Source organism: Ascaphus truei, assembly GCF_040206685.1.
Source record: "Ascaphus truei isolate aAscTru1 chromosome 6 unlocalized genomic scaffold, aAscTru1.hap1 SUPER_6_unloc_2, whole genome shotgun sequence".
Lineage (NCBI taxonomy): Eukaryota > Metazoa > Chordata > Amphibia > Anura > Ascaphidae > Ascaphus > Ascaphus truei.
In genome coordinates, this window is record NW_027453834.1 from 472,898 (window position 1) to 498,042 (window position 25,145).

Here is a 25,145-nt window from a genome sequence, read left to right on the forward strand (position 1 = left end):
AAAATATGTTAAAGTGCAAAAAACGTGTCTAAAGAAAGAAGGAAAAGAGTCCAACCAGTCCTTTTTAAATCAGTCCATGAAATATGTAGATAATTTGTGATGGTGTGGGGGGTCTCCGGCTGCTCTCAATAAGGATGAACCACATCCAAGATTACCTAAAAAATAAAAAGAAGAGAGAGTGCATGCCCCATAGCATAATATTGTTGATTTAATAATAAAAAGGGAAGGGTAGGGGGGGGAAGAATTGCACTCACAGGAGTAAAATCAATTTAAAACATTGTGTGAATAATTCACCACCATCCGGTCTCTGCACTGCAAACATCCACATCCTTTGGTGACGAAACGCGTCAGGGAATCCAAATTGCTCAATTACGTCACTACGACGCTGCGCATGCGCACGAGGCAGCTTGGAAGTGCGCGATTGATCTGGCAGCCATCGAAGTGAAGAAGGCGTTTTTCTGATGTATATGGACTGAATTCTCTTGGCGAGTTACACCACGAGTCTCCTAGGAATATGCTATAAACCACCAAATATCTGTGAGATTGAGGAAGCTAAAATACTTTTGCAAATGGAGAAGGCATCAAAACTGGGTCATGTTTGCATAATGGGGGATTTTAATTATCCAGACATAGACTGAGGCAATGAGATTAGCGTTACAACAAAAGGGGAAAGGTTTTTGGGGGTGCTTAAAGACAATTATATGACCCAAATTATTGAGGAACCAACCAGGAGAGGGGCAATACTGGATTTGGTCATATCAAACAATGTAGAAGTAATAACAAATATTCAAGTCCTGGAACATTTGGGTAACAGTGATCATAACATGGTCTCATTTGAAATAAATTATCAAAAAACAGATTACTTGGGTTCAACAAAGACCTTCAACTTTGGAAAGGCAGATTTTAATAAACTGAGGTCTAATCTAGTAGTAATACAATGAATGGGATGATGTTTTTGCAGGGAAAATGTAGAAGATAAATGGGCAGTCTTTAAAACATTGCTAGAAAAGCACACTTATCAGTGTATACCCTTGGGTAATAAGTATAAAAGAAATAAGTCAAAACCAATGTGGCTAAATAAACAGGTAGGGGAGGAAATGGACAAGAAGAGGAAGGCGTTTAGATTCTTTAAGTCAGAAGGGACAGAGACATCGTATCAGAATAATAAGGAATGTAACAAAAATTGAAAAAGGGCAATCAAATTAGCAAAAATGGATAATGAAAAAAGGATTGCAATAGAAAGTAAGATCAACCCTAAAAAGTTCTTTAAGTACCTTAATAACAAAAAAATGAGAACACAAAATATAGGACCCTTTCAGTGTGAGATGGGTAGGCAGATTATTGGAGATAAGGAAAAAGCTGAGGTATTAAACACATTCTTTGCCTCTGTGTTTACCAGGGAAGAATCAAGTTCAATAGTAGTGCCGCAGGAGGATGCCACAACCTCCATATTAATGAACAATTGGTTAACTGAGGAAGAAGTTCATAAGCGACTTGAAAAAATTAAAGTTAATAAGGCACCTGGCCCCGATGGCATACATCCAAGAGTTCTCAAGGAGTTAAGCTCAGTAATAGCAAAACCAGTATATTTAATATTCAAGGACTCCATTTCCACAGGCTCAGTACCACAAGATTGGCGTAAAGCAGATGTGGTGCCTATATTTAAAAAGGGAGCTAGATCTCAACCGGGAAATTACAGACCTGTAAGCCTGACTTCAATAGTAGGGAAACTACTTGAAGGTTTAATACGGGATAATATTCAGGAATATCTAATGGAAAACAAAATTATTAGTAATAGTCAGCATGGATTTATGAAGGATAGATCTTGCCAAACTAACCTTATTTGTTTCTTTGAGGAGGTAAGTAGGAATTTAGACCAGGGTAATGCAGTTGATGTGGTCTACTTAGATTTTGCAAAGGCTTTTGATACGGTTTCACACAAGAGGTTGGTGTACAAAATAAAGAAAGTTGGACTCAGTAATAATATATGCACCTGGATTGAAAACTGGTTAAAGGACAGACCACAGAGGGTTGTCATAAATGGAACTTTTTCAGGTTGGGCTAAAGTCGTGAGTGGAGTACCTCAGGGATCGGTACTGGGACCCCTGCTTTTTAACTTGTTTAATAATGACCTTGAGGTTGGGATCAAGAGCAAAGTCTCCATCTTTGCTGATGATACTAAATTGTGTAAGGTAATAGAATCAGAGCAGGATGTAATTTCTCTTCAGAAGGACTTGGAGAGACTGGAAACGTGGGCAGGTAAATGGCAGATGAGTTTAAATACAGATAAATGTAAGGTTATGCATTTGGGATACAAGAATAAAAAGGTGACTTACAAATTAAATGGAGATATATTGGGGGAATCCTTGATGGAGAAGGATTTAGGAGTGCTTGTAGACAGCAGGCTTAGCAATAGTGCCCAATGTCATGCAGTAGCTGCAAAGGCAAACAAGATCATATCTTGCATCAAACGGGCAATGGATGGAAGGGAAGTAAACATAATTATGCCACTTTACAAAGCATTAGTAATACCACACCTTGAATATGGAGTACAATTTTGGGCACCAATCCTAAGAAAATACATTATGGATCTAAAGAGAGTGCAGAGAAGAGCCACCAAATTAATAAGGGGATGGACATTCGAACTTATGAGGAGAGGCTAGCTAAATTAGATTTATTTACATTAGAAAAGAGGCGTCTAAGAGGGGATATGATAACTATATACAAATATATTCAGGGACAATACAAGGAGCTTTCAAAAGAACAATTCATCCCACGGGCAGTACAAAGGACTCGGGGCCATCCCTTAAGGTTGGAGGAAAGGAAATTTCACCAGCAACAAAGGAAAGGGTTCTTTACAGTAAGGGCAGTTAAAATGTGGCATTCATTACCCATGGAGACTGTGATGGCAGATACAATAGATTTGTTCAAAAAAAGGTTGGACATCTTTTTAGATGGGAAAGGTATACAGGGATATACCAAATAAGTATACATGGGAAGGATGTTGATCCAGGGATTAATCCGATTGCCAATTCTTGGAGTCAGGAAGGAATTAATTTTTCACCTTAATGGGGTTTTTTGTTTGCCTTCCTCTGGATCAATAAGTATAGATATAGGATAAAGTATCTGTTGTCTAAATTTAGCATAGGTTGAACTTGATGGACGGAAGTCTTTTTTCAACCTCATCTACTATGTAACTATGTAACTATGTAACATCATCTCCATACAGCCCTAAGGGAGCCAAGAACTGTGAATGTTTGCAGTGCAGAAACCGGATGGTGGTGAATTATTCACACAATGTTTTAAATTGATTTTACTCTTGTGAGTGCAATTCTTCCCCCCCCCCCCCTACCCTTCCCTTTTTATTATTAAATCAACAATATTATGCTATGGGGCATGCGCTCTCTCTTCTTTTTCATATATATATATATATTTAGGGATGTGGTAGGAACCTCATATGTGTGTTCGGTGGGAGTGTGGCAGGTTCCGCGGTGGCCGTTAGTACAGGGCACCGCCATGTTGTTGCGCAATCTTGCAGAGGGCACTGAGAGAGTGGGAAGGTCGCGCATGCGCAATGGAAGCGCGCGAATGGCGGGCCTGTAAGAGAGAGGCTCCGTTGAGGAACTACAACTCCCATGAGCTCACCTGATATGAGGAGCCAATCAGAAGGCTAGGATTACGGGAGGAGGAAAGGGAAGCATGGGGGAGAGACCACGCTAGTTAGAGGGGATCCGGACGGTAAAGGAGGAGGGTGTATGCATGCAGGGGGTCTGTGACCCGCCTGCATAGGCTAGCCTTACCCCGCAGGCCCTTAGGAGAAGCCCTTGAGCCACAGTAGGTTGCTGTGCTGCAGGGACGCCCATAGTTGTAGCGATCAGTCACCTTACTGTGTAGACAGTTAGGGACAAGCGTGCGGAGCAGGCTTGCTGGTGAGCTGCTTGGGACCAGACAGCTGCACTGCGGACATCAAAGACCAGCAAGGATTCGTCTGATCCTTTTCGAAGTGTTACGGTCACCGCCGTGACCGGAAGGTATTTACAGCAAGTGCACCAACACCGGTCAACAGGCGCTGATCCCGCCTTAGGCGTATGATTACTTGTATGGGGTACAGTTTGAAGTCAGGACAGATAATAACCCAATGACTTACATCAACACGTCCGCCAAATTGGATGCGACAGGTCACCGGTGGTTGGCGGCGCTGGCCAACTATCGGTTCAACCTTAAGTATAAACCAGGGCCCACTAACATAGGGGCCGATGCTCTGTCACGAAGGCCGGGGCTTCAACCCACCACGGATGAGGAGGTATGGGAGGAAATTCCGGGGCCTGGCATACGTGCTCTATGCTCACTAGCTGCAGTGGTCAACGACCAGGTGGCGTTCTCGGAGCTAAGAGTAGCTGACTCATTAGGGTGTCAATCCTGAGCCGTTCCCCTGGCCTTCCGAAGTCGGGAAGGAATGAACATTACAGAAGATAAAATCATTTCCTAGAAAGAATTGGTGCAACACCAGATTCAAGACCCAGTGGTGGAACTAGCTCGCAAAACTCTGCAGCAAGAGAACCCCTCAATTCTTAAGCAAGCCCCCAGAGAACTGGTGAAACTATTGTTGAATGAGTTCGGAAAGTTCGAACTGGACAAATGCCTATTGTACCGGGTCATTCCATACCACAATCATCCCGACCGGCGACAACTATTCTTGCCTGAACGTCTGAGAAATATGGTCGTCCGGGCCCTACACGATGATCACGGCCATCTGGGCGTTGACAAGACGTTCGGGTTACTCCGGGACCGGTTCTATTGGCCAAAAATGAGAGAGTCAGTGGAAATGCATTGCCGAAGGTGTACCCGCTGTATACAGAGGAAAACACTCTCCACATGGGCAGCCCCCTTGGCTCATCTGAAAAGCTCTGGTCCTATGGATTTGGTGTGTATCGAGCCAGACACCCGGGGCATCGGTAACGTACTAGTGATTACAGACCACTATACAAGATACGCCCAAGCGTTCCCCACCAAAGATTAACGGGCGGTGACAGTGGCTAGAGTATTGTGGGAGAAATACTTCATTCATTATGGATTACCGAATTGACTCCACTCTGATCAAGGCAGGGATTTCGAGAGCACTCTCATTAGAGAACTGCTGAAGTTGTTAAACATAGCTAAGTCACGGACTACCCCGTACCACCCAGAAGGGGATGCTATGCCCGAACAGTTCAACCAAACACTGCTGGACATGCTGGGGACATTAAAAGGCTCTCAGAAGACGGAGTGGAGCAAGCATGTGGAGACGTTGGTGCATGCCTAAAACTGTACTCGACACGAGTCTACAGGGTATACTCCGTACTTCTTGATGTTTGGGAGAGAAGCTCGACTAAATGTGGATTTGCTACTGCGGATATCTACCGATGGGGTATCCAACAGAACGCATTTCCGCTATGTACAGAGATTACAAGACAGCCTGCAGCAGGCCTATAAATTGGCTGAAAAGGCGGTGGCGCAATTAAATGCAGGTAATAAAAGGCGCTATGACCACAAGGTGCGACATAAGGAGATCCGTCCGGGGGAAGCTGTTCTCCTTTGTAATTTAGGCATTCCCGGAAAGCACAAACTGGCTGATCGGTGGAGAGATGGTGTGTATGAGATAGAATCACAGATGCCTGGCATCCCGGTAAACCGAGGTTCTCTCAAAGGGGCCTTCCGGCCGCGGGGGCATCTCCCGAAGGAGCTATGGGTAAAGAGCCCCTTGGTCCAACGACAGATACGCTGACTCACGTGAGCCAGCCACTAGACCTGCAGAGCCCATGCTTTGTGCCCCAAAAAGACTTTGTAGACCTATCAAGCCCCTCAAGGGCAGAATTGGAAATGCCAAACGAGGCTTACTACTCTCCCGAGGAGGTAGCTGAAGAGCAACTTCACCGAAGCCAAAGGGCTGGTCAACCTCCAATGAGGATGGCTTATGATAGATTCAGGGCACCCCATTATGAGGCTCAGCAGTGGGCTCGCAGCCGAGTGCATTCTGTTGCTGCAATGTTCACTGAAATGTGCAATCTGATCTAGAAGAAATGAGTAAGATCACGTATGTTGTATCATTTTTATTAGTTAACGTTCTGTGTATAGTTGTGTGAGTTGACACAAACGGGGAGGTTGGATTCTGCAAGGGGCATAATGTAGGGATGTGGTAGGAACCTCATATGTGTGTTCGGTGGGAGTGTGGCAGGTACCGCGGCGGGCGTTAGTGCAGGGCGCCGCCATGTTGTTGCGCAATCTTGCAGAGGGCACTGAGAGAGTGGGAAGGTCGCGCATGCGCAATGGAAGCGCGCGAACGACGGGCTTGTAAGAGAAAGGCTCCATTGAGGAACTACAACTCCCATGAGCTCTAGAGTGGTCACCTGATGTGAGGAGCCAATCAGAAGGCTAGGATTATGGGAGGAGGAAAGGGAAGCGTGGGGGAGAGACCACGCTAGTTAGAGGGGATCCGGACGGTAAAGGAGGAGGGTGTATGCGTGCAGGGGGTCTGTTACCCGCCTGCATAGGCTAGCTTTACCCCGCAGGCCCTTAGGAAAACCCTTGAGCCACAGTAGGTTGCTGTGCTGCAGGGACGCCCATAGTGGTAGTGATCCGTAGTCTCTTTAGAGTGTCAGAAAAAGGGCTACATATATATATATATAATAAAAAAATAAAAAAATGATACCGTTCTGTGGCTAACGAAATTCTTTTATTTGTGCGAGCTTTCGAGATACACTGATCTCTTCTTCATTCATTGTAACATCGCCGGAAGAAGAGATCAGTGTATCTCGAAAGCTCGCACAAATAAAAGCATTTCGTTAGCCACAGAACGGTATCATTTATTTATTTTTTGATTATTGAAGCTCGGCTAACACAGTACTGATACCTCTACATATATATATATATATATATATATATATATATATATATATATATATATATATATATATATATATATATATATATATATATATATATATATATGAAAGAGGGCGAGACTGAGGGGGAAGTGTGTTTGTGAGTATATATAATATGTACAGTTGTGTGAAAAAGAAAGTACACCCTCTGAATTCTACTGTTTTACATATCAGGACATAATAACAATCATGTGTTCCTTAGCAGGTCTTAAAATTAGTGTATTTTTTAGTACATGTAAGTTTATTCTATTATATCCTATCTCCTTGTTGTTATATACAGTACATGTAAGTTTAGTACATGTAAGTTTATTCTATTATATCCTCTCTCCTTGTTGTTATATACAGTACATGTAAGTTTAGTACATGTAAGTTTATTCTATTATATACTCTCTCCTTGTTGTTATATACAGTACATGTAAGTTTAGTACATGTAAGTTTATTCTATTATATCCTCTCTCCTTGTTGTTATATACAGTACATGTAAGTTTAGTACCTGTAAGTTTATTCTATTATATCCTCTCTCCTTGTTGTTATATACAGTACATTTCTGTTGAGTTTAGAAGATTATTTTCTCAGCTCTTAGTTGATAGATATATGTAGGGAGTTTTCTGTTTTTAGACCTTATTTGTACCTTCCTATTGGTCTTTAACTATTTTAGTGATTGTTCATTGATAGGTTTATTATTTTTGGGTCTATTAATGGAGCTATACAGTCATTTGTTTATAGATGTTCAGAATATTTGTATGCTATATATTTTTTCTTGCTAATTATTGAGTTTTGCTGCCATCAGTGTTTGTATGTTTTTAATGTTAGTGTGATCTTCTGCATTTAATTAACATAATTTCCCCTTTTTCTATACTGACTATTGTACCTTGTTTTGTTGCATGTTTTATTGATTAGTAGTTTTATTTGAGTGCTATCTTTGGGATCTTGTTAGTGTTTGGTGTATATATATATATATATATATATATATATATATATATATATATATATATAAACCATACGATACCGTTTGAAGCACGAGATCAGAGACAGCACTCTGGTAAGTTTGATCACACTTACCAGAGTGCTGTCTCCTGATCTCGTGCTTCAAACGGTATCGTAGGGTTTATTATTGCTTTATGGGACAAGAACCCAATTTTTTCTACTTACAAGTGGAGTGCCGGCTGCTTCTGTGGATTCTATATATATATATATATATATAGTAAACACAGAAATGGTGCTGCAGTCAAATCAACTCTGAGAGACCTAATAATACACAAAACCAGATATCACGGTAAAAGCAACCTTCTGGCGGTGCTACCGACCCAAATAAATTAATAAACACAAAAAGAAGGGTCAAAATACAGTAAGGGAGCACTCAAATAGTATGTAATAGAAAAAGTGAAAAATTGACTTTATTAGCAATGCAGCATAAAAACACAAGAGACAAACTCAAACACATACCACATGAAAAACTGCTGCAAAAAATAATTAATAATAACTTAACACAAATCAACCCCTAACCTGGAAAGACCAAATAGTAAGAGATCCAACAGAACATTACAGAACCAGGGGAAAGAAAATTCCCCTAGTAATGTAACAAAGATCGGCCGATCAAAGTGAGAACTCAAAAGATAATATAAATGGACAAACCAGAGCGCAGAAAAATTAGTCAAAAAGCTGTGAATCAGATATGAAAGACATTACAAATATAGCATAGCATAACACAATAACATAACAGTCACAGAATAATAATTACTGGGGGAGATGTGTAACATGCAGCAGAAAATACCCAAATGGCTTAAAAAATAATAATAAATAATGAGGGTAAAGCTACAAGGGTAAGTTAACAAAAAACCCTGTGAAAGATGCTGGAGCAGCCTAATGCTGATGGTAAGTAGCAGGCAGTGGTGAGATGTGAACTGACAGCCCAGCAACAGTGGACACTAAAGCAGCGTTTCCCAAATGGTGGGTCGCGACCCGGCACCGGGCCACGGCACCAAAATTGCCGGGTCGCAGCGAGGCTGGCCGCGCGGTGTCTCCCCCCCACCCCGCTCAAGTTAAAAAAAAATGACGGTGATTCCCCCCACGGTCCCGCGCGCTTGCGCAGGGCAAGCAGGGCCCGCTCCCTTCCTCCCCCCCGCTCCCTTCCTCCCCCCCACTCCCAATGTGGGACGGAGGAGGAAGTACCAGCTCCTCTGCGGCCCGCACGTTACATGGGGCAGGGTGGAAGTACAAGCTCCTACTGTGGCCCGCTTCCCCCCGCGGCCAGCTTCCCGAGCTCACCTCCCGTGGCACCCCCTCCCGAGTCCACCTCCCGTGCCCCCAAGCCCACCTCCCGTCCCCCCAAGCCCACCTCCCGTCCCGGGCAGCAGGGGATATCGGGGGCAGCAGGGGAAAGCGTCCAGCGGCATGGTAAGTCACCCCACCCAGTCAATGCCTACCACCCAAGTGTCCCTGGGCCCCCTCCCTCCCACCCACCCAAGTGTCCCTGGGCCCCCTCCCACCCACCCAAGTGTCCCTGGGCCCCCTCCCACCCACCCAAGTGTCCCTGGGCCCCCTCCCTCCCACCCACCCAAGTGTCCCTGCCCCCCCTCCAGTCACTCACATCCGTCGTTGCCTGTAATTCACTGTTTGTGTCTGTGTGCGTATAGGGGAGAGCGAGTGTGTGTGTGTGTGTATCAGTGTCTGTGTGCGTGTGTGTGTGTGTGTGTATCAGTGTCTGTGTGCGTGTGTGTGTGTGTGTGTGTGTGTGTGTCTCTCTGTGTGTGTGTGTCTGTGTGTGAATCAGTGTCTGTGTGTATTATTATCAGTGTAAGTGTGTGTGTATCAGTGTAAGTGTGTGTGTATTAGTGTCTGTGTGTGTGTATCAGTGTTTGTGTGTGTGTGTGTGTGTGTGTGTGTGTGTGTGTGTGTGTGTGTGTGTGTGTGTGTGTGTGTGTGTGTGTGTGTGTGTGTGTGTGTGTGTGTGTGTGTGTGTGTGTGTGGCAGTGTATCTGTGTGTGTAGCAGTGTCTCTCTGTGTGTATCAGTGTGTGTGTGTATCAGTGTGTGTGTGTGTGTAGCAGTGTCTGTGTGGCTGCGTGTGTGTCAGTGGCTAGGTGTGTGTGTCAGTGGCTGCGTGTGTGTGTATCAGTGGCTCTGTGTGTGTATCAGTGTGTGTGTCAGTGGCTGCGTGTGTCAGTGGCTGTGTGTGTGTGTGTGTATCAGTGGCTGTGTATGTGTGTGTATCAGCGGCTGTGATTGTGTGTGTGTGTGTGTGTGTGTGTGTGTGTGTGTGTGTGTGTGTGTGTGTGTGTGTGTGTGTGTGTGTGTGTGTGTGTGTGTGTGTGTGTGTGTGTGGCAGTGTATCTGTGTGTGTGTCTGTGCAGGCCCTATAGGCGATAAATTTTTTAGTGGGTCACGAAAAAGAAGTTAAAAAATAACCGGGTGACGGAAAAAAAAGTTTGGGAAACCCTGCACTAAAGCATAGGGCAAATAAGGCAGTGAGGAAGTCCCCTTAGGCTGACACACACACACACACACACACACACACACACACACACACACACACACACACACACACACACACACACACACACACACACACACACACACACACGTTTGATACATATACTATAGATATAGATATATATATCTCTATATCTATATCGATATCTATATATATAGTGTATGTGTCAATACATATATATATATATATATATATATATATATATATATATATATATATATATATGACATGCAAATGAGCATATATATACAGTATATATATAGTGTGTGTATACAGTATGTCAAATATCACTCAACCCCCCTCCCCTCCCCCTCCCCTCAGATTTCTTAGCTGTGGTATCACCTAACTCTGATTTTATGCACTCTCACAAAATAAAGATTCCTTTAACATGTTGGGATCAGTTTAATAGACATTTAGAATAAGAAGCATGTAGCACCTACCATGTGGCCAATGTCTGCGGTGCCGTCTCCCATGTTCAGAAGCAGCTCCTGTGTTTAAACACCCTTCTGTAAAGATGTGACAACTCTGAGTTCTCCAATGCATGTGGTTGAAGTATAAATAAGTGAAAACAGAAGCTGTAATGCAGTGTTGCACAGCTAGTATAGAAATTGATAGAGTCAAATACATATTATGCTGTGCTGCATCCTGTCTGATGCATGCTTGTGTGCTACTCATAGTCTTAATAATGGTTTATTTTTTTAGCAATTGTTAAAAAAAGAAAAGTTAAAAAAACAGAAAAAAACAGAAAAAAGCCAGCTCTGAATATAGCTAAAAAATACATAAATATTAAAAGACAATATATAAGGACATTTTGTATTAACTATAACCTAATATGTTTTTATTCTAGGTGTCATACATCTCCTCCTATTGTCATGAAACTACAGTACATTTGCAGGATACAAGCTGAACAATTTACTATATATTTCTCCAATTTCTCATATTGGAGGATATTACTCAATTTATGTATTTCTTTATTAAATCTTCTTGATTAGAAAATCTAATCTCCAAAGAGTGATTATTATGCTTTGCATGTGTTGGAAAAGTGAGGGGGGGGGGGAACGAGAGGGAGAGGATAGGGTATAGGAATAAAATCAGAAAAGAGGGAGGAAAACCAGTGACAACAACAATTCTGACATATCACCATCAAGTTGGGAACAAGAATAGATCAATTAAAAAAATGGCTCAAATTCCCCTCAGTATTCAGACCGCAGGGAGAACGGGTCCTCAACATGAAGATCCAATAGGCCTCCCTGCGGTCCAATAAATTGAGTTTGTCCCCTCCTCGTTCTTTTAATGGCACCTTTTCGATGCCTCTCACTGTTAGATTACCTGTTTTTTGATCAGCCTTAGATGTTCCGTTACTCTTGTCTTGAGGGCCCTTGTTGTTCGACCCACATAATTCAACCCACATCCACGTGTAAGTAGATGCACAACATAGTGTGTATGACAATGTAAGATTTAATGGGGAATGTTTTAGTCGTAATTGGGCCTGAAAAATGGGAGGATGGCACCATTACATGACAGATCTTACAACCCCCGCATCGAAAGGAACCCTTTGTAATGAATGTCGTGTTAGCAACTAAAGGGGTAGTAACAATACTGGGGGAAACTGCTGTAGCTAGGGTATTGGCCCATCTGTAGACAAAGCGAGGACCCATTTTCACAAGCCCTTCCAGACTGTGATCCATGCGCAACAAATCCCAGTGTTTCCATACTATTTGTAGGACTTGATGGCTATGTCTATTAAATTGTGTAATAAACATCGGATTGGCCTCCATGTCCCAGGATGTGGTTCCCTGATCCTGTGTATTTTTTTCACTTGTGGAAGACAATTTAGAGTTATTTTTTCTCATATATTTTTTATTTTTATAATCCGATAATTGAAATAGAGATTGTCTATCCAATGAGGATACTTCCTCAAAAGCCCTCTTTAACATTTGAGGTTTGTACCCCCTCTGTAAAAAACGTTGGTCAACTCCTCAGACCGTAGGACAAATCGCCCCAAGTGGAACAATTTCTTCTCAGTCTGAGGAATTGACCCTTTGGAATGATAGTACTTAATGATGTCCGGGACGCCCATGCCTCCCCCCGACCTCAGTGCTTGCATCACCGATCTCGCCACCCGTGGTCTTTAATTCTTCCATATAAATTGGGAAATTCTACTTTGGATGTTTTTGAGTTCCCTAAGTGGGATCTTTATCGGGGCAGTTTGGAAGAAATACAGCAGCCTGGGTAGTATATTCATTTTTAACCGCTGCCATTCTCCCAATCCAGGATATTTGGTAGTTGTTCCAAGTTTGCAAGTCTTTTTTGATTTTTTCAAACAGGGGGGGAGGGATTATTTTGGTATAACAAGTTGTATGCGCTAGTTATGTAAATCCCTAAATATTTGATACGTGTTTGGCTCCATTTATAGTTGAAATTCGCCTGTAGTAGTTTAATTTTCGTGGCCGGTAATGTTAGGTTAAGTGCTACTGATTTTTCATTGTTGATTTTATATCCTGAGATTTCTCCGAATTGATCTAGTTGGGATTGCATATTAGGGAGGGATATCAGTGGGTTAGCTAGAGATAATATTACTTCATCTGCAAATAATTAAATCTTACAGCTTGTCCCACCTATCTGGATACCCAGGATATTTACATCTTCTCTAATTATGGCCACTAGGGGTTCGATCGATAATGCAAAAAGGAGGGGGGGCAGCGGGCAACCCTGTCTGGTTCCATTTTTAATTTTGATGGGGTCTGAGTCTCTTCCTGGAAGCTTAACATAGGCAGTGGGCGTCCTCTAGAGGGCTCTAACAACCTCCAAGAACGGGCCCATGAATCCAAATTTTAACATTGTCTGATCTAAAAATGCCAACTTTATTCTATCAAACGCTTTTTTTGCGTCTAAACTTAATAGAATTGCTTTCGAGCCGGTCAGATACACGTGGTCTACAATGCTTATGACCTTTCGGTTGTTGTCTGAGGCTTGTCTACCAGAAATAAAGCCCATCTGGTCCGAATGGATGTCTAGGAAGAATTGGGGTCATTCTGATCGCTAGTACTTTGCTGTAAATTTTTAGGTCTGAATTTAACAGAGAGATCAGTCTATTGCTTCTACATTGGAGGGGGCCCCTACCCTCCTTGTGGATTATGGCCAAATTGGCCGTTGAGATTGAGGAAGGGATCTCCGCCCCCTTCAAGAAGGAGTAAAACATCTCGAGAATAAACGGGACAGCACCACTCCAAACATTTTATAATACAGGTTGGAAAAGCCACCTGGGCCTGGTGTTTTATTGGTTTTAAGCTGTTTTATTACTTCTGCAAGTTCTTCCTTGGAGATTTTTTTGTTTAATGTTTGAGAGTCTTCTTCGGAGAGCTTTGGAAGGTTGCATTTTTTAAGGTAATTAGATATCGCCTTGGATCCTGTATGTCCTCCCTGGTTTGATTCTAAATTATATAATTTGGTGTAATAGTTAGAGAATTCCTGGGCTATTTCTCTATCATTGTATGTTGTGAGTCCTGATTTGATACCTGTCACAGTAACTTGTGATAGGCTATAATATACACCAAATATCTGGGTTGAATTGAACACAACTTAGATATAATAAAGATAGTTTATTCCTTAGATAGGTGAACACACAAGATGATACAAATAACAGACAATATATAGCACTTACTTAGGGGTTGGATAATGAAGCAATCAGGTACAGGATTGGCAATTCATTCAGCAATACAGGATACAAATGAAGACATCACGAAAGACACTGGATATAGGGCGTACACTCATTTATATGGAGTTTCAGCCCCATACCCTAACCTTGGTCGCCTGAAAGTCTACCAGACTTGTATCTGGTCAGGAAACCCCTTTGTCTGTAAGTGTGAATTATGGCACTTACAGACCACACAGGCTCTGTGTTTCTCCGCCCCATTGTACACAATCAGAGTGGTCAAGTCTTTGATCAGGGGTGCTGTTGTAGACAAAGAGTCGCCCTCCTGAACATTAACATAAAGTAGAGCCAATAACTTTCCCGGGCCTTTATACCAGCCTTGCAAAACAGTATATTCTTTAATATCTACACATATCTAATCTGTTCTGTGGGTCTGAGCGGGCTGAAATTTGCCAGGTCCTCATGCCGGAGGACCCTTGCCATAGTGGCCAAATATCAGCCTTCCACGACCCACAGAACCGGAGATGCAAAAAACAAGTTAAAATCCCCTATTAACTTTAATGCAGGATTCTCCGCTATAAGCTAAAAGAAATCACTGCGTTTCACTCTTCCATTGAAATCAATGGGCTCCGCCGCTATAGGCTTTCAATGGAGCAACTTCGCCATTGAAGTCAATGGGGAAATCACAATTTTCACATTTGCTCATACTCCGTCTGGTTGATCGGAGAGGGCGGGAAATGGCCATGCAGTCATGCCGGAGCAGTGACTACATGTGACCAAAATCCCAGCCCTCTAGTACTCACAGATTCGGATATATAGGTTTACACTTTATACACATTTGAACTTAGCCGTTTCAAAGCCACGCGGCTTTCCTCCATTAGAATCAATATGCCGACGCCTCCATAGGAAATGCATGGGCCGGCGCCGCCATAGGATTCAATGGGACCTCCGCTACACACACACTTTTTCACAGTTAACCCTACAGTGTTCGGTTGAGGGGAGTGGGCTGGAAATTGCCATGCAGTCCTGCCGGAGCAGTGACTACAGCCTTGCCAAATCCCAACCCTCGGGTCCCCACGGAACCGGAGTTAGGGGTTTTCAGTTTACCTTGTTTCACACTTAGTGTTTGAAAGCCACGCGGCTTTCTCCGCCATTACGGTCAATGGTAGGACCCTCCTGGCCGGCGCGACCCTTTCTCGTCGCCATTAATTGTCAGACCCTGTTGGGGTCAAGTGAGGGGGTTCCTAACATCTAGGGGCAAAATGAATTATATTTCTAGGTGCCCTAGAACAGAAGTCCCCACGCCAATTGCGCGATCAAAGCTCTTTTTTAACAATGTTTCCACTCTTGTGGTTTTGCGGTCTGGCTGGCTGCCAGCTCGTCTCCGGAGATCGGCTTCCAGGAATCCCCATTGAAATGCATTACTCCATTCACTTTCAATGAGGAACTGCTGCTCCTCCTCTCGAGCGCCACCTGCAGGTCTTCTATGATATCAGGCCCAAATCGCTGGAATCTCCATAGGGGTTACATGGGCTGTAATGGCGACCTATAGAGAGACTGCAAAATGGAGCCTGCAAAGTTAGGAAAAGGGACAAAGGGCCATAAACACAAAATTAACGTTAACCCTTTCCCTCCCGCATAGATCCCAGTGAATGTGTTGGTGCAGACACTGGAATGGGAACAATACATATCCACAGGGGGATACACAGTGGTGCTGAAGCAGGGGCAGAACTACAGTACTGGACATCATTCCAGTTAAACCCTCGCCTCCCAGGTGAGAGTAGGGGTGGCCAAATGAGGTGTAACCACTTTAATACCGGGCCAAACCCCCTCTCCCATGACAGTGCGGATTGCTGGGATTTGAGATTTAACTCTCAGACCACATAATTTGCTAGCTAATAATATGTCTGCTTTATTACCCCTATCGTAGTAACGTTGGTTTGTCCATCTCAGAGCTCTCTCGAACTCATCTAATTGGATCTTTTTGAGTTCCAAACGTGCTCTTTCTAGTATGTTATACTGTTTTTTTGAGGGGTTCTTTTTGTGTTATTGTTCAATTTTGACCAAATTGTCTGCTGCTTCTTTGTATTGTTTTTGTTTCTCTTTTTTCTTATAAGCTGCTATAGAAATCAGATCCCCTCTAATTGACGCCTTGTGTGCCTCCCACAGCATAGCCGGAACCTTTGTTTATTTGAAAATATTCTGTGAGTTTTTGCTTAATTGAGCTCTCTGTTTCTTGCGAATTTAACAAGGACACAAAAACAAACAAGGAGATAAAAGTTGTCTCCCAGAGATCCCTATTAATTGCACAACAAGGCTGCTGTAATGTATAGGGGTATAATAGTCCCTGACAGATAGTCTAATGAGCTGTGTGGGGTACACAAAGTAACAGCTCCCAGCACTGTGGGAGGACAGTTACCAGTAAGTGCCTAATGCGGGCCAAAATAATAAAGTTTTATTAGTACAAAAACAACGACACATACTCTAATTATCATAAAAGCAATTAAAATAACCTTGAGAAAGCGCCAGCCCTGAGCGCGAAACGTACGTCAGGATGACATCATCGCGTTAACGTCGTGGAGGTCACAGGTGAGATCGCTCTGGTGCATTGGGGGGGCGGGTATGCTACGGTAGGCGGCGGGCATCGTAGCCTTTATGCAGTATGTGCGGCTACCACTGTGAGTAGACTTTGAGCTCCAACAGCTGACTAGATCACGATCATCCGTACCGCAATAAATACTGGTTATTTTGGCATAAGTGCTACATATTGTATTGTATTGTATGTCTTTATTTATATAGCACCGTTAATGTACATAGCGCTTCACAGTAGTAATACATGTGGTAATCAAATAAATAACAGATAATATAAATAACAGATCATGGGAATAAGTGCTTTAGACATTAAGGAAGAGGAGTCCCTGCTCCGAGGAGCTTACAGTCTAATTGGTAGGTAGGGAGAGCGTACAGAGACAGGAGGAGGGAGTTCTGGTAAGTGCATCTGCAGGGGGCCAAGATTTATGTGCCATGTGTTCAAAATAGCCACAGTGCTATTCATATGCTTCTTTAAGCAAGTGTGTCTTAAGGTGGGTCTTAAAGGTGGATAGAGAGGGTGCTAGTTGGGTACTGAGGGGAAGGGCATTCCAGAGGTGAGGGGCAGTCAATGAAAAAGGTTTAAGGCGGGAGAGGGCTTTAGATACAAAGGGGGTAGAAAGAAGACATCCTTGAGAAGAACGCAAGAGTCTGGATGGTGCATAACGAGAAATTAGGGCTGAGATGTAAGGAGGGGCAGAAGAGTGTAAAGCTTTAAAAGTGAGGAGAAGAATGGAGTGTGAGATGCGGGATTTGATCGGAAGCCAGGAGAGGGATTTCATGAGGGGAGATGCTGAGACAGATCTAGGAAAGTGTACAGTGATTCTGGCAGCAGCGTTAAGGATAGATTGTAGGGGAGACAGGTGAGAGGAAGGAAGGCCGGACAGCAGGAGGTTACAGTAATCAAGACGGGAGAGAATGAGGGCCTGAGTCAGAGTTTTAGCTGTCGAGCAACAGAGGAAAGGGCGTATCTTTGTTATATTGCGGAGGAAAAAGCGACAGGTTTTAGAAATGTTTTGAATGTGAGGGGCAAATGTGAGAGAGGAGTCGAGTGTGACCCCAAGGCAGAGTGCTTGGGCTACTGGGTGAATGATCGTAGTTCCAACAGTAATGTGGAAGGATGTAGTAGGGCCAGGTTTGGGAGGAAGTATGAGGAGCTCTGTTTTAGCCATGTTGAATTTAAGGCGGAGGGCCATCCAGGATGATATAGCAGAGAGACATTCAGAAACTTTGGTTTGTACAGCAGGTGTAAGGTCGGGTGTTGAGAAATATATTTGTGTGTCATCAGCATAGAGGTGATATTTAAACCCAAAAGATGTTATTAGGTCACCTAGAGAGAGTGTGTACAGAGAAAAGAGAAGAGGTCCCAGGACAGAGCCCTGGGGTACCCCCACAGGGATATCGATAGAGGAGGAGGAGGTATTAGCAGAAGAGACACTGAAAGTACGATGGAGAGGTAGGATGAGATCCAGGATAGAGCTTTGTTCCGAATGCCAAGAGTATGGAGAATGTGAAGGAGAAGAGGGTGGTCCACGGTGTCAAATGCTGCAGAGAGGTCGAGTAATATGAGCAGAGTGTAATGACCTCTGTCTTTGGCAGCATGGAGGTCATCAGTTATTTTAGTGAGGGCTGTTTCGGTGGAGTGAGCAGTGTGGAAGCCAGATTGTAGAGGGTCTAGGAGAGAATAGGTGTTGAGAAAATGGAGCAAGCGAGCGAATACAAGACGTTCAAGGAGTTTAGAGGCAAAAGGCAGGAGGGAGACAGGCCGATAGTTATAAAGACAGGTGGGGACAAGCTTGCTGTTTTTGAGTAATGGTATGACTGTTGCATGTTTGAAGTAGGATGGAAAGGTTCCAGAGCAGAGGGAGGAGTTAAAAATGTGTGTGAGCGTAGGGATTATAGTAGGAGCAAGAGGTTTTAGGAGATGGGAGGGAATGGGGTCAAGAGGGCAAGGGGTAGAGGGAGAAGAGGCGATCAACAGCGACACATCCTCCTCTGAGACAGTGGAAAAAGAGTCAAGGAAGGTAGGAGGACAGTTAGGAAGAGGTGTAGGATGGGAGGAAGAAACAGATGGATTCCACCTTTTCCTTAAAATAGTCAGCAAAGTCCTGAGCAGAGATGGAGGAAGGAGAGGCAGCTGAGGGTGGTTTGAGTAGAGTATCAAAGACAGAGAAGAGTCGGCGTGGTTTAGACTTGTGCATGTTGATTAGTGAAGAAAAGTAGGCTTGTTTAGCTTGCGAGAGGGCAGAGTTGAAACAGGATAGCATAAATTTGTAATGAAAGAAGTCTGCGAGAGTGTGAGATTTCCTCCAGAGGCGTTCAGAGGAACGAGTGGAGGAACGCAGCATGCACGTGTGGGAATTTAACCAGGGTCTATGGTTAGAAGGGCGAGTGCGGAAGAGAGAAAGCGGGGCATGTAGATCAAGAGAGGAGGACAAGGCAGAGTTGTAGTTCCTGACCAGTTTGTCAGGGTCTGTAGCAGAGCTTAGAGAGGAGAGGGAGGAGTGTAACGTGGACTCAAAGTCAGGTAAGTGAATAGAGGTTGGCTGTTGGAGTACTTAGTCTTGTGTGATACCTGTATTTTATTACTACCGAGTTACCGAGTCTACGCCGATATCTACCATAGTTAGGTTCCCGTGCCTCACATATTGAGAGGAGGTTCTATCTAGGGATAGACCGTCAGGATATTCACTTTACTGGTGTCCCAGAGCCAATCTAGGCATCTGGGTGTTACCTTAATGCCATATATACGAGTATCTGATACACTATGTACACTTGACCATCCAGACATAGATAGATACCTCTCTATTCAACCCCACACCAAGATCTAGCTACCATCATTAGGAAATATCTGATTACTTACGTTGGGATTGTCCACCCTATTCCCCTTTTTGTGTTACCTATCACCCTTATGTTTTAATTGCTTTTATGATAATTAGAGTATGCGTCGTTGTTTTTGTACTAATAAAACTTTATTATTTTGGCCGCATTAGGCACTTACTGGTAACTGTCCTCCCACAGTGCTGGGAGCGGTTATTTTGTGTACCCCACACAGCTCATTAGACTATCTGTCAGGGAGTATTATACCCCTATACATTACAGCAGCCTTGTTGTGCAATTAATAGGGATCTCTGGGAGACAAATTGTATCTCCTTGTTTGTTTTTGTGTGTTATTACCATTCCTTTGCAGCTGTGTTTTGATTATTTACCTGGTTTATTTTTCATATTTTGGCGAGCGGTTTATCACAAGTTATATACATGAATTTAACAAGCAGTCATTTCATTTCCAGGGATATCTATTGTTTTTGCTAAAAGGCAGAGAGAGCACCAATTCGACAGGGGCATGGTCCGACCAGGATATTGTTCCTATATTCGACTGAGCAGGTGCCTGGAGAATATTTTTGGTACCCAGAAAATAGTCAATCCTCGAGTAGCTCTGATGGGGAGCTGAGAAAAACGTATAGTCCCGTTGACCTGGGTGTTGGACCCTCCAAATATCTATAAGCGATGAGTTCCGTAGTAATTCTTTGAAGTCCTTTGCTTTTTTAAGGTTAATTTTGGAGTGTTCAGCACCAGCTGATTCAGATTTGGCTAAATCCGGGATGCTTGCCATATTAAAGTCCCCTGCCACTTTAATAGATGAAAGGGATTCCTCGTTAAGTTACTCCAGAACCTCCTTTAAAAATTCGGGTTGGTGATCATTGGGTGCGTAAATATTACATAGGGTTAATGGGGACCCTGACAGGGAGCCCTGTATTATAAGGAATCTACCTCCAGAGTCCCTTATGACTTTCTTAGTGATAAATGGCGTGTTGTTTTTGAATAATATGGCTACTCCTCTTTTCTTTACTGAATAGGAGGCATAATATGCTTGAGGGAAAGTGTGCTTAAATGTATTTGGGGGCAGACTGAGTTAAAATGCGTTTTGTGGAGGAATTGGATGTCCCCACTAGTTTTTTTTTGGCTGCTGAAACGCTAAATTCCTTTTTCTATGGGAATTTAGCCCCTTGACATTTATAGATATTATTTTTATTGAGGTGTAGCCAGGGTCCCCCCGGTCCCCCTGACTCCTGGTTCTCTTCCCCCTTACCTCCAGCTTTGCGGGGGTCCCGTTGGGGGGAGCGCGTCACCGGGGGCTCCCGGTGGCAGCTGCAGATGGACGCCGCCATGTATAATGTGTCCGCGCACGTGCGACGGTGCGGCTATTACAGTGTTTGGGAAATGGCAACAGAGGCTTTCCGTAGTGCAGGGACTGCCCACAGTTGTGCATGCTCAGTTAAGAGTAGCTGAGGTCATTACAGCTTCGCACATGCTCAGTACAAATCGCACACGCGGCCCCCATAGCAAGGAGCTTCCCAAGGGACTACAACTCCCAGCAGCCTCAGGGGCTGGAGCACAGGTGACTCATTACAGCCAATAGGGCTCTAGGATTCCCTGCAGCAGGGAATAGATACATTGTTGTGTGCTGAGTCAGTTAGGAGTTGAATCTGGGAGTGAGACAGGAGAGGATGTGGGTGCATGAGTCAGGGACCCAGTGCACTAGGCCTGTAATCCCCTAGGCCCCCAGCTAGGCCCCAGTCATTGACAGGTGGGAGCTGCTACAGGGACATGCCCTAGATAGGGAACAGATCCCATTAGCAGTCAGGTGTATTCTAATATAGGGCTCTATGCAGTAAGCGCCGAAAAAGTGCAATCGCCAAGGGTTGCCGATAGGCCTTATTTTGGCGATTTGCCCTCGCAGTATTCAGTAAGGGCTGAATCCATGCCGATCCTTGCCGAATCACTGCGAAAGCAAAACTGCCGATGAGCCTATGCTGAAACAGCCTTGCTCCCGATAACCTGCCGATAGGCCTTTTCTGCCGATAAGTGTTTGCAGCAGAGAGAGACCAGCCGCTCTCTCAGCGCAAACATCGGCAAAATCTAAATTATTTATAAACAACTTTTACTCTTAGTGTACATGTGCAGGGGGTCTCCGGAGCTGAACCGCATTGGTTTCAGGTCCGGGGACCCCCTGCTTCCCGAGATACAGGCCCTTTATGAGGTGCCGGTATCCCTCTGCATTTAAAGGTCCCGATCACGTGACCGCGGAATGTAAACAAAGCAGAGGGATACCGGCACACCCTAAAGGGGCCTGTATCTCAGGAAGCAGGGGGTCCCCGGACCTAAAACCAAAGCGGTTCAGCTCCGAAGACCCTCTGCACATCTACACTATGACTAAAACACATATATAAATAAACACTCATTCCTTACCTTTGCAGCTATGTGCTACGGTAATGAAGCAGCATGAATGTATTTTTAATAATAGTGTACTGTGAGCAGGGGGTCCCCTGAGCTGAACCGTGTGCTTTCTGGACCAGGGACCCCTGCTTCCCTAGTTACAGGCCCCGGTATGTGTCATCGGGTGGCAGTGTCGCCGCCATTTTTATAGCGTCCCATTCGCGCCGTGTCCGCTATAAATATGGCGGCGACACTGTAACCGATGCCCCAAACTGGGGCCTGTAACTCGGGAAGCAGAGGGTCTCTGAGCCACAAATCAATGCGGTTCAGCTCAGGGGACCCCCTGCTTCCACACTATATTATTAAAATACATAAATGCTGCTTCATTACCATAGCGTATAGCCGCTAAGGCAAGGAAGGGGTTAAGGCAGAATAGCATGTTTATTGGGGACATTTGCCCCCAATAAACATTGCAATAAACAACATACACCCCCTGTATATTTAAAATACATAAACAACAATAAATACATTAAATACATATAGCACTCACCCATTTCCGGCTGCCACGATAAAGGCCATCCTCATCTTCATCCTGCCCATGCCCCCTCCGCTGCTGCAAAACAGACACAAGAATGAAAACATCCAATGTAATGTCCCCTAACCCCTTAATCACCATAGCGGTTATTAACTGCTACAGTCATTAAGGGGTTAACCCACCCTCACCCAACACTCAGGAATCCGACATACCCTCCCACACTAACCCCCCACCCCTTGAGGCCTAACCACCCTCACCCACTACCCACAAGGGAGGCCTACCCACATACCGTTGGGGCCAATACACACCTCCCCACCCCCAGTACCCACAATAAAAACAATACACAGCCCCACAATAAGCATAATTCTATATATTAAATAAATTACCAACCCCCTGTGCCCCCCCCATAAATACATGATTTATCCTTTCACATACAGGGTTCATACCCCAGCCCCACGCGAGTCCCCGGCGGGCTGGCGGGGCACCTGACAGACCTACAGGGTACAAGCAACTTGTTTCAAACAGGTTCTGGAGGCCTGTTGGTGGGTCCCGCCAAGCGGCATGGCCCCCAGGTGGTCTCCTTGGGTCACTGTGGGCCACAATTGGGTCCCCACGGTAGGCCCGCGGATGTCTGGGAGCCCCGGGTCAGACCCACAGGTTTCTGCGGGGCCTCAGGTGGTTCCCACGGGGTATGGGGAACTCACGATGCTCACTACAGGTCCGCGGTGCCGCAACGGATGTGGGACCACCGCTTCATCCCTGCACCTATGGGTCCGCGGTGCCCCCACGGATGTGGGACCACCGCTTCATCCCCGCAGACTACGGGTCCGTGGTGCCCCCACAGATGTGAGGCCACCGCTTCATCCCCGCAGGTGTCACCCGTGGAACCACCAGCCTGATACCCGTGAGATACACGAGGAGACCGCAGGTGGTCTCCAGAGGTCTCACGCAGAACCAAGAAACCAACCCTGAATGTAAAAAAAATAAACCTTGCCTATACATTCAATACATACACCCCCCCCCAAACACCTTCAGTACAATAATGTGCAAAATAACTATTATCCAGATAGGGATAATAGATTATTTGCCCATTATTAAACACATTATCTAGCATATTAAAATAAATAAAGTACTACTGACCTCATCAATAAGAAGCCCCCGTCGCCAGCAACATCCTTGTCTTTCGTTGCCCACAAAATACATAGCCAATACAAAGCCAATACATTGCAATTACATTCAGATATCAATTAACCCCTTAAACACCTTATCGGATAATAACCGCAAAGGTAATTAAGGGGTTAAGCCACACTGGCCCGATACCCACCCTTCACCCATTCATCTGTACAGTGGCTTCATCATGCAACTATATATATATATATATATATATATATATATATATATATATATATATATATATCTTCATGTAGAGGTATCAGTACCGTGTTAGCCGAGCTTCAATAATCAAAAAATAAATAGATGATACCGTTCTGTGGCTAACGAAATGCTTTTATTTGTGCGAGCTTTCGAGATACACTGATCTCTTCTTCCGGCGATGTTACAATGAATGAAGCAAGGATAACTTAAAATCAGTGTCTCTTGGAATGTTATCTGTGCTTCTCCTTCCCCCGGTGTGGATGTGTTTTATGGCAAATAAAGGGTAACTGAAAGCAAGTGAAGAAAGAGTGTGTATGTGTATCAGTGTGAATAAAAATGAATGGAGAGCCCACAGTATAAACAGTGCTCTACACAAGGTGTGTGTGGAGTGAGAGGGATATAAATGGTGTGGGTGGGTGTGGAAATGTGAGAGTTTGTAGCACAACTAAAAGTGTGTGTGGATACTATGTGGTCCCTATTGGTGTATATGGATGGAAAAATAAGGAGTATTAGTATGTGTGAGAGACAGCTGTGTGTGCATACATATAGCACAGTATGTACAGACATGGCCTTTAGCACTCATGGGAAGAGAGTTCGCTAGTGTCAGTAATGACTCATAAAATTTCGATCTCTGTTTAGGCCACTGCTAAGTGTCCCGAACAGTTGCATAAATTTGTATTCATGCAACCGTCTCTCTTTCGGGGTTTTAAGATTACCTTTGAGTATGGCAACCCTCAGATCGTTCATCTTATGGCCAGAGTCAGAGAAATGTTCGCCAACAGGACTGTCTCTTGTTCCGCGTGTGATGCTGTGGCGATGCAGGTTCATTCTCTTGTTTAGCCCCTGTCCTGTCTCACCTATGTAGTAGCAGCCCCCTGGGCATTTCATGCACATGATGAGGTACACGACATTGCTGGAGGAACAGGTGAACCCTCCTCTGATTTTGTATTCCCGATTCTTGTGTGGTATTTGTATTGTGTCCGCTGTGTAGAGCATTGCGCAAGTTTTGCATCTTGGGTCCTGGCATGGTTTTGTCCCGCATTCAGTTGTACATTCAGTTGAGGAGTAAAGTATTCAGCAGTACAACTGAATGCGGGAGAAAACCATGCCAGGACCCAAGATGCAAAACCTGCGCAATGCTCTACACAGCGGACACAATACAAATACCACACAAGAATCGGGAATACAAAATCAGAGGAGGGTTCACCTGTTCCTCCAGCAATGTCGTGTACCTCATCATGTGCATGAAATGCCCAGGGGGCTGCTACTACATAGGTGAGACAGGACAGGGGCTAAACAAGAGAATGAACCTGCATCGCCACAGCATCACACGCGGAACAAGAGACAGTCCTGTTGGCGAACA

The 25,145-nt window shown here is 44.3% G+C and overlaps 1 protein-coding gene across 1 annotated transcript in view; it reads right to left on the bottom strand.

Moving 5' to 3' along the window:
• LOC142473373 (C-X-C chemokine receptor type 3-like) overlaps positions 1 to 11,001 on the bottom strand; it is a 42,394-nt gene extending 31,393 nt beyond the window's left edge. Inside the window, exon 1 of the mRNA XM_075580611.1 lies at positions 10,853 to 11,001. Coding sequence (XP_075436726.1) covers positions 10,853 to 10,885 — 33 coding nt within the window. The 5' untranslated portion in view covers positions 10,886 to 11,001. The remainder of the gene's footprint in view (positions 1 to 10,852) is intronic.
• Between the last annotated feature and the right edge of the window lie 14,144 nt (positions 11,002 to 25,145).